Source organism: Egretta garzetta, unplaced genomic scaffold (genome assembly GCF_000687185.1).
Source record: "Egretta garzetta isolate BGI_Z169 unplaced genomic scaffold, ASM68718v1 scaffold66, whole genome shotgun sequence".
Taxonomy (NCBI): Eukaryota; Metazoa; Chordata; class Aves; order Pelecaniformes; family Ardeidae; genus Egretta; species Egretta garzetta.
This window is the reverse complement of record NW_009259856.1, coordinates 344,405-354,546: the sequence shown is the minus strand read 5'-3', so window position 1 is coordinate 354,546 and position 10,142 is coordinate 344,405. Positions and strand designations below refer to the sequence as shown.

The 10,142-nt window shown below is 54.0% G+C and overlaps 1 protein-coding gene across 1 annotated transcript in view; it reads right to left on the bottom strand.

Moving 5' to 3' along the window:
- Window positions 1–10,142, bottom strand: part of GRIK3 (glutamate ionotropic receptor kainate type subunit 3) — a 53,176-nt gene that overhangs the window by 26,897 nt on the left and 16,137 nt on the right. The window contains exons 7-9 of the mRNA XM_035895513.1: window positions 8,543–8,650; window positions 4,730–4,843; window positions 31–234 (exon numbers count right to left, since the gene is read on the bottom strand). Coding sequence (XP_035751406.1) covers window positions 31–234; window positions 4,730–4,843; window positions 8,543–8,650 — 426 coding nt within the window. The remainder of the gene's footprint in view (window positions 1–30; window positions 235–4,729; window positions 4,844–8,542; window positions 8,651–10,142) is intronic.

Sequence of the window (10,142 nt, the reverse complement as noted above, 5' to 3'; positions counted from 1 at the left end):
CCGCCCGCGCCGCGGATGGGCCTCACTCACGTGGTCGATGAGCTCCTTGATCATGCCGTTCCACTGCCCCTTCTCGTCCTGCGCCCCGTACTTCCCGTCCTCCACCAGCCGGATCTCGTAGGTGAAGCCCAGGATGATGGCCAGCTCCTTCAGGAGGTCAATGCAGTAGCCCTCAAAGCGGTCGTTCCCGAACAGGGCCGTGTCGGACTTACGGAACATGACAAAGGGCTCTTCCTGCACAGGGGAAGGCAAAAAGTCCCCGTTAGGGGTCGGCTGTGGTCCCAGCTCCAGCTGGAGGCAGGGCCGCCCCGGGCCAGCCTGAGCCACGAGGCGCAGGCTCTTCAAGCAGGGTTGGCACCGTGACATGTTGGGAATAAATTAACTTTGCACAGCATATCAGCTAATTAGCAACCTTGTTTACCCCACAAAATTTAATTTTGTCTCTTCTGAGCAGCCAACTGTTTTCCATTTGGTAGGATTTCAGGGAGAAAAACAACCATTTCATGCTCTGGAAATGGAGAGTAGGGAGGAACAATAAAAGGGGGGAGGACAGATCCAACCCCAGGTTCTGCGCAGCAGAAACGCGGCCGAACCCCAGCGCAGCACCCGCCGTTGGCTGCAGCTGCAGCGAGCAAGAGGCTGGTGGGTTAAATGCAGGGCGAGGAGCCACGCGTGGCTGGTGGCCAGCCCAAAACATTCCCCCGTTCGGTTTGCTTTCCTTTTGGCCGGCAGTAGCTGATGGGGTACGGGGCCTTGCTGCTGCTGCCCCGAGAGAGTTTCTGCCGCCTGCTCCCGTTGCGCCTGCCGTGGGAAGGTTGGGGGGGGTCTTTAATCACAGCGGTGTCAAGCACCAGCACAAGTGAAAAATAACGAATAAAGCGCTTTAGAGCAGGCTTTGCCCTGTGGATCCCTGCCCCTTGGGCGGAGGTGAAGTGAGCAAACACAGAGCGAACGGCACAGCCCTTTGGTGAAGATCAGGCTTGGGCAGTCCCCGAGGACGAGGGACACTGGGGAGCCCGAGGCAGGAAACACATAGAGGACAGACGGAAATGGCAAAAGATTGCAGCAGGCAGCAGGCAAGGCTCGGAGGCGGGGGGATGAGCTATCAGCAGCAGCCGGCACATGGCTGGAATGTGAAGGTATCTGCAAGGCTACTGTCCTTGCCCGCGGGGTGGCCAGGGAGGGCTCATGTTGTGCTCTGGTGATTGAGCCGCCTTGCTGGGGTGCTGAGGACAGCGGGGCTTGAAGTCGGGGGAGGGAAGGTCTGGAGCCCTGGTTCGGGTATTACCGAGATGCCCGGTTTGGTGGGGGCAGGCGCCCTGCCTCGGGTGGGCATGCCCAGGAGGGCATTTGGCACCCTGGGCTGGGTTGGGCCAGCCTGGAGCTTGGAGGCCCCTGTCTTCCAGCATGACCTGTCAGCCCCCACCTCTGCTGTGGGGGACCCGAGTGCCTGCTCGGCCTCGGAGCAGGGTAGGGAGGGGATGAGGGAGCACGTGAGGCTCCATTTGCCGAATGATAAAGCAAAACTGATAGCATCGTGCCTATGGAGTTTAGCTTGGCACGCGCAGCTCGGTCAAACCCTGCTCTCCCTGGCCGCCGCCTCAGCTCTCTTCTCTGGAATTAGTGCTTTGTTTGTGAATCAGCTGAACCTACGGATCTTGGTGTGAATACACCGGCTCCAGAGCAGCCATAAAGCACTATTAATTTTGGGAAGCGCTGTAGGGATTACATACATATTTAACAGCCGAAGCACTGAACATTAGGACGCCACTCGCTTCAGTAATGTATCTCCAGGTCTCAAACATTTCCTAGGGGGTAATTCTGAACTCTGTGAACCACTTATTCACGGACTATTTCACAATTTATTACTGAAAATGGCCAGACATCCAATTCGCAAGCTCTCTCGGTTTGCTAATCGATTTCTCAGTGAAGGTGCCCTCAATTTCATAACTTCACAGTTCCCATATTGCTTGGGGAGACTGGCGCTGGCTGCTGGGGTAATATTTCTCTTCCAACAAGTCACTGCAATATGAGCAAAAGGGGAAAAAATAACCTTTCATGATTTTCCTTTTAAAGGTTCCTCCAATGGCTTTTCTGCAATCATTTACACCAGTGCAAAAGTACAAAGGGGTGTTGCAAATGCAAATAAAATTTAGGGTTGTATTTTATTTTTTAGAATCCAGTATATGAAAATGTAATTATTGCAGAACTCGGGTCTGGGCACATTTCCTCCTCCTGCGGGCAAGGGAATTGCAAGACAGCCGTGGTTTTGAGGTGGATACCCCGTGGCACGTGTGCAGGCCCAAGGTGCAGCGCAATTAATGGGAACCGATCTCACCCTGTACGTTAGGCAATTTGTACATGCTCGTGGAGCACCAGATGAAAATGCTGCTCGAAAAAAGCATGTCAAGGGCAGATGGTTGACAGGTCTCCTCCTGGCTCCATCACTCTGCATTAAGCCGCGAGGTGCAGTGATTCTTGCACCCTAGACCCCGACATTTCCACAGCTCCGGCCATGCGTCTTGCCCCTGACAAGCTGCTGCTTTTCCGGTTTCCCTCAGGCCCGCCCATACAGCCTGCACTGATATTCCAGCCCTGAACCCATCTGCTGTCCCTCGGCTTCACCCCGCAGGCCAGTGTCCCCCCCGCTCTCGGTGTGGGCAGCTCTGCTGCCGGCCCTGCAGCCTCCCCCAGTGCCACCAGCCGCCCCCCAGGCACCTCCCCAGCGTGCTGCACGCCGCGCTAATTAAAGGGGGGGGGGAGGAGTCACTGTGTAACTCCTGGTTTTCTCCAACCACAGTACAGTTTGAGCAATTCCCTTAGAGCTGACCCCGAGGCTCCACCGGGGAGCGACTTGGTCTGATGTGTTATTCATGTTGCCCTAAAACCTTGCATGTCCCGTGCATGGGTACTGGCAGCACTTCAGGTTTCCTGGCTGAAATGCACTCAACCCGGCATGGCAGGTCTCTCCATTTGGCCTGTTAGAAAAACAGGACCTAAATTTCTGCTTTCTGAACACACCAGGAGTGCTTAAATGCAAAAGGGGGAAAAAAAAAAAAGCAAACTGTGTGCATGTGTGGTGCCTGAGCGCACAGGCGGTGCTGCAAGGGTCTCAACAGAGGCAGTCGTACAATCTGCTGCACGCTGAATCGCTGCGTGCCTTTTGCTCTGTGTTTCTCTACTCCTTCTGCCGAGCTCCGGAGTGACGATTCATTTCAACGCCACAGCCAGTGGGCAGCCATCGCTGCCGCCCACGCTGCTCGTGCAGACAGCACAGCGACGCTGCCCCGTATGCACGAGCCATCACTGCCTCGTGGGACTGGCAGGGTAGAAAACTTTTGGACTGGGAAGGGGAGGAACTTTTCCTTTCTCCCCTGCATGGTGAGACACGAGGGCGGTGTGCTACGGAGCGTGGCTGATGAGCTGCGCCTGTACCTGACTCTTGGCGAGAGGGACTTCCATGCAAATGTTTCATTGAACAAATGTTGTGTGATGGATGGGAGGTTCGTTAGAGGGGTGGCTAATTTACAAGGAGACCTGCAGCAGCGTCTGTATTTGGCTCACATTCTGCCTGCCTCCATTCTGCTAACCTCTTGCGAAGTGATACAAGACCTTTGGTTCCAGCCCTTCTTCTGCCCCGGACCAAGCGTTTCCTTCCCCTGTTCTCCTCTGGGCACTTTCTTGGTCCCGTTCCCTCTATAATACAACCCCCCACTCGGTCAGGTCACGTCCTTTCGGGAAGGCAAGGACATCACAAGGGATCCCACTGCTCTGGACTGGGGAATGCATCCCCAGCTGCACCTTTGTGCTCCCTGAAAACATGGAACACAAAAAGGGCCAGAAAATTTCCATAGGCAAACCCGTAATTGGGGCCCAACTGTGGGTAGGCTGTCCGAGGGCTGGTGGGTTTTGTTGCTTCCCGATGATGTGCCATGAGCCTGCACTGTGTAATGCAGCTGTACAGAAACCAATGCCACTAGTCATAATTCATTAGATAGTAAATAAAAATTCATTCTGATCTGATGCCTGCTGTCAAATCCAATAGCGAACGTGAGAACAAGATGCAGCGCGACAGTTGGAAGCGGAGGAGACCTGTAAAGCCGCCGTAGTTTGCTGGATAATGGCATTACTCTTCGCTAGTTTATCAAACACATACTTAAGAGGGGGAGAGAAACGCGATTGTCACAGCTAAGCCAGGGGCTCTGCTTGTTCTTAGTATTTTCTGCTGTAGGAAGAGCGCTCCTGTCTGAGGGAGGCAGTGCCCGCCGCTCCTGCCCAGGCGCTGGTGGGAAACGGGCGACTCGGAGCCTCCCCGGAGCTCGGCAGGCACAAACCTCCCGGGGCCTCCGGCACGCGGGGAGCAAGCAGGGACAGGGGATCCGGCCGGGCAGCTGCGTGGAGGAGCTCAGCCGAGATGGGCAGCAGCCTCCTGGGCACGGGCAACCTGCGCGGGTCATCTGCTCTGTGCCAGCCTCACCGTCCGGCACGTGTCGGCTGGCAGCCGGCTCGGGAGCGGTGGCATCGGAGGGTGCCACCGGTCACCTCGGTGCGGGCGCATGGGCATCGCAGTGCCCTGCTGACCCCAGCCCACGCACGGGGGCTCTCTGTGCCCTGGCTCGGCTTTCCAGAGGGACTAGCAGATCCGTACTGGGGTGCTATGAATTTTCAGAGATAACATATATCCCTGGGATCTGTGGGTGGAGGAAGAAGACCAGCTCGCATCTCCTACCAGGACAGTGGTGACAATTAGAGATCTGTTGCTCAGCGAATCTGTGACGTTAGGCCCCCGTCCTTTGGAGATCTCGGTGATGTTCAAACCATCAGAAGGGCTCCATGCTCCAACCTGAAACAAAGCAAACACACACGTGAGCACCCAGCTTACATTGCTCACTTGCTCTCAGCATCCTACGGGCCCGGAAAAGGGAACCTGCTTCTTTCATTTACAGTAAACAGGAGCAAAGCTGAAATTATCATCTTGTATCACTTCCATAGATTGGCATTAACCCTTCAGCTGCAGGTCACTCCAGCTGCACACGTATAAGCCACCCTTACTCTGGTGCGGGTGCATGAAAGAGACCACGACGCCTGGACTTCAGGGGCTGGATGAACAATTGGCAAAGGTACTCTACGGAGCAAAGAATCGAGCCATGCCATGCTCTGGGCAAGGATAAAGCAGAACAAAAGCAAACATACACAAATATGAGGCCATTGTCTTTCTTTTTTATTTCCTCACCAATTTGTCTTGGCGGGGAAAATTAAAAATGACTTGTCCAGCTCTGTAAATCCCCGGTAGGGGCCGTTCCTGCCCTCTGCGCTCTGGATGGCCGTTTCTAGCCCATCCCCTTGGAAGGGCCCTGGTCACCCCGTCGGGGGAGTCCTTCGCGATGGGAGGTCTCGGTCCTGGTATGAAGCCTGGAGGAGGGGATGGCAGCAGACTCATCAATTTGAGGTGCTCTGTTTTTCTCAAGCTGTCAATTTTAATAAACTATTGGACTTTGAAGAAGTCTATTGACCCAGAAAAAGCAAACCAGGTCTCTGTTTAAGAGAAGTCATCCCGGCAAGTCTAAGCCTGTTAACCTGATCCCTGTGGTGCAGGGGAGGCTTCAGAACAAACTGTGAAGGCAGGACTGGCTAAAGGACTGTGACGGTGAGATAAAATGCCAGGGAAGCTGGAGGAACATGGGATTGCTGCCAAGAAATGGAGCAGGGTGGCCATGTAGCCAGCCTGGCAGTGAGAAAAAACAACCTCCCCCTGGAAATGGGAACAGACCCACCCGTCTGCAGGGTCAAACTGTGAGATGGGACTCGGAGAGAAACCATGGGCAGACGGCTCAAACCCACGGGGGGAGCAGGAACTTCCGGTATTTTGTTTATTGCTATTTTTAAGATTCTTCAACCTCTTGAGCAGTCCAAGGAGAGAACTTGGTTTTAATGCCTCCCCAAAAAGAGACTTTGTAATGAGCAATGCTGCCTGGCAAAAAAAAGGCATCAATCCTGGAAGAATTTCCATGAACTTTGTGAAAGGCTCTAAATATTTCAGGTCAAACCGAAGCCATCTCCCGTCTCTGCCTTCGATCACGCAACAGCTCCTATGTCAGAAGATTGTTATTGTGCATGGGAAAAGAATGAAACCTAAGAGGCCCCTGCTAGCAGCACTGCCGACTCGGTTAGCTATGCCTTGCGAAGTTTTCTTTAAGAAAATGAAATATGCGGCACTTCAGGCTGAATTAATCAGTTTAAAATATTAAGAAAAGGGAAGAAAAAGGAAAGAAGTGCATTAAGAGAACTGTGCAAGTCAGATAGGCAGATTACATGTAATTAGCTTTAGTTAATACTCCCGTAGTCCCTGGAACATCCAGGAGGTGTAAGGATCAGGAGTTCAATCCTAAAGCTCAACAAACATAAGCTATGAGACATAATGTGCAACGCGGATGGGATTTGGTTGGAGTTTGGCATTTGGTTATTTCAGCTTAACTATTGACACAAACCCAGCTTCAGCAGAGGTTTGACATCGATACTTTAAAGCCCCTCTAGAGTTGACAAGAAGCTTTAAAAAAATAATGGTGGGAACTGTGAAATCTCCCAATTGCTGGAGGTGGAAGTCGAGCGGCTGCACGGAGCATGCATCAGGGGCTCCTCGGGGCTTCGTGGGCGCACGACAGCCATGAGTACAGCTGGTGCCGGCTCTCCGCCAGTGCACCTCGGAGCATTCGCATGACCGACGGAGACGGTGCTTGTACTTAAAGGCTTAGATTCACGCGGTATCCAAACACTCACGCATTTTTCTATTATCCCACCAACGCAGCTCTCCAGCAGTCCGCCAGTGCCACCGTGCCCCAAAAAGATGTGTTGGGGTTTTTTTGGTTTACTCTATAAACAAAATATTCTGTAAAAAAAGAAGTCAAGCTACAAGGACCATCTCCTGCTCGGGTCTTGTGAGGGGATGGCGTCTTCCTGCCCAGGCTCTGCTGATCGCAGCCGAGACTGAAGGTCATTGGGTTTCTTTGAAATGTTTTCTTTATTCTGTATTTGACACCAAAAAATACCCGCTAGGAGAGTGCTGTGGTGACCTTGAGAGTTTTTACGTGAAGCAAAGAGCTACTGCTGTGGTGTGAGAGCGCGGCAACAATTTATTTCGAAGCGAAGGAGAAACAAGCTGTAAAAAAGGGGGATGGGGAAGTCAGGCGGTTTGGTCCCAGGGAGTTTCACGGCGCAGGATCCGTCCCCTCCGGACCAGGGGGGTTGCTCAGGCTGCTGCCTCCCGCCTCCGGGGGCTGCCTACCCGCACTGTTTGATTAATTCCCCCGCCTTCACTGGAAAAGTCATCTGTGCCTGTTGGGCCGCTTGCTGCATGGTTAATTGAAATTTCTCTCCCCCTGCTCCCGGCTGGCGTTTCCCGCGGTAGCATAACCTGTCCCCATGCCCAGAGGTTACAGGACTCAGCACTCGTCCCTCGCTGCCAGCAGGCACCTCGCGCCTGCCGAAAAGCAGACGCTGCTCTAGAAAGGGATTTGCTGCCCAGTAGCCAACTTTCTCCTGTAAATCCACGAGAGACCTTCAGCAGAAACGGGACTCAGAGTTACTCACAAAAGGGGTCAGGCTCCCGGCGCCCTCGGTGGCCTCGCACGCCGCTATCTGGAGCCTGATTAGGGCGCAGCCCCCGGGCATTGCTCCCTGTTGGCATCAGCTGCGCAGCGCGTTCCGCACTTCGGCCGCTCGCTGCTCCCTTTTGTCCTAAACTGAGCTCACCTTGAAACCTGTCTTCTAGGAACTTTGCCTAGCGCCTTTTATTTTTGAAAGTAATTGAAGAAAAGGAAATGAAATCCCCACGAACACCTGAGAATCAGATTTGCGTATCAGCATCCCATTCCTGTGCCCAGAGGAGATGCGCACTCATCAGGAGGACCTGCGGCGGCAGCCTTTGTGCCGTGCCTCCTCTGGCCGGCCGGGCAAATGCGGCCGCCGAATGAGACCCCTCCAGCCAGCCCGGCAAAGCCGCGCTCTGCTCCTTTCCTTATTGTCCCTTAGGTAACACAGAGAGGAAATAAGCAAAACCACACCCTGCGTCCTCCTGCAAAACCTAGGCTGTAATAAGCTGGTGCCATTTCCGAGCCTGAGGCAATTTTCATTGTGGGAAATCACACCGAGATGATGCTTTCAAGAGCTGTTGCCTCCTCAGGGAAAAATCAATGCTTTGTAAGCAAGCCCAGCAAGATGGGGCATGGGGACAGCCTTCACTCCTTCCAACTTTGGCCTGGGCAGGGAGAGGTTAATGACTGCTCAGAAAGTTCCTTCTGCTTCCACTGTCCCAGGGAAGTGCCACAAGCGCTGCTGCAGCTCACTGCAGTCCCACGCACCTCGCTTGGGGGCCAGTGAGTCATGGATGAGGCATGGAAAAGGATCTGAGAGCTCCCACAAAGTAAATATCCTTTCAGACAGAACACAGAAAACATGGGGACAATGCAAGCACCGACCGTCTTCTCTGTTGCCCGCGTGTCGGGGTCAGACTAAGCCATATGCAGGCAAGACAAACCCTGCCTACCTTTTCGAGACCATCTTCTTTGAGGCTGATGATATCCAAATCAAAATCTGTCCGTAAACCACTGGTTTTATTAAAGACAATTCGTCCCGTTAATCCTTCCCATTGGGCCTGTGGAGGAGAGAAAAAGTAGCAGGGTTGTTACCTGGTATCATAAATAATCTTTTGCCCTCCACTGTAGGTTCTTTTAATTAGCCCTTCTACTGGTTCTTTCTCCCCAAAGAGCGTGATTAATTAATAATCATCTCCATCACTGTTTGGACTGCAGACAGGGCTGTAGATTTTCTTAACTCTCTTGCAGTCCTTGCTACAATTTTTGTTCGCGCCTTTTGTGCTCACCAGCTGTTGCAGGACATGATGACTCGGTAGAAAACTGCCTGCATTTATCATGGCATCCTTGCGTGCTGCGTTTATCCTTGTAGCGCTGATAAATGCCGGGCTGCAGGGAGCCTGGGGTTGGGACAGCTCCAGTCACACTCATAAATAATCCTTCTTTGCACGAACCTCCTGATGCTTCCAAGGTGTGTGGAAGCTAAAACATTGTGAACGCTTCCCTCCTTCCTTTCGGATGGGAAGTGGAGCAGGAGAGGCCAAGGGCTTGTTCATGCTGGCAGACTCTGCCGTTTGGAAACAGGCATGGCAACCTGGTGGGCGCGTGCCGCATCGGTACCCCGGCTCAGTTTTTGGCAGTAGAAGCACGGGGCAGGTGCCCAAAGGGGCCAGGGAAGCTCCAGTCCTGGAGATTTTCAATGCTCGACTGGACGAGGTCCTGCACAGCCTGGGCTGACCTGGGAGCTCGTCCTGCTCTGAGCAGAAGCTTGGGGTAAGGGTGTCCAGATTCATTTCAACCGAAATGATGCTATGGCGCTGATTCTTTTCCAGTGCGCACTTTGCAGCACTACCCGAGTTAATGTCTCTGCTTTAGGAGGTGGGAGAGCCCGAGTACCAGGCACTAGCTGTGTTGGCAGAGGGGGTGCAAAGGGACAGGGCAGCGTGCGGTGCCTGCTCTGCCCGGGGACAGCGCTCGGATGTCCTGTCAGCCCCCGGAGGATGCTCCCGCAGGGGTGCCGGGCTGCTGACATGGTTTGCTGCTTTGCAATCGCATCTCAGCGGCGGAGAGCTGGGACTCGGGCTCCTTCCCGCGAGCAGTTCCTTGCTGATGAATGGGTTTCCTATATGGGCGGAGGAGCTTGAAATACCCCAGTGTGATGAAGGTGGTTTAATGTATTCTCAGGGGGGAATGACTGGCATTTCTCACTAAATACGCTCCTCCGGCTCTTCCTCATTAATTCTTAGAGAGTAATGACAGCCTCCTCCCAGCCTCGCCACCCTTGAGTTTTGGGGAAGGCTGTGCTCAGTTTGCTGGCTTTGGCGTGCAGGTGGTTTGCCCGTGGGACGCGCAGCCTGCGGAGCCCCCTCGGAGCCGGGGGACACACGGCGTGTTTAACGTGCCCAACTGGAGCAAAGTGTGCTGAGCCCTGCCCCTCCTGCGGGGCTGGAGCGAGACACTGATGGTGGTACAGCTCCCGGGGCCGGGCTGGGGGTGCACGGCATCGCCACGGCCCCCAACGGGGCTCTGGGCTGGCGGCGGCCGCAGGGGAGC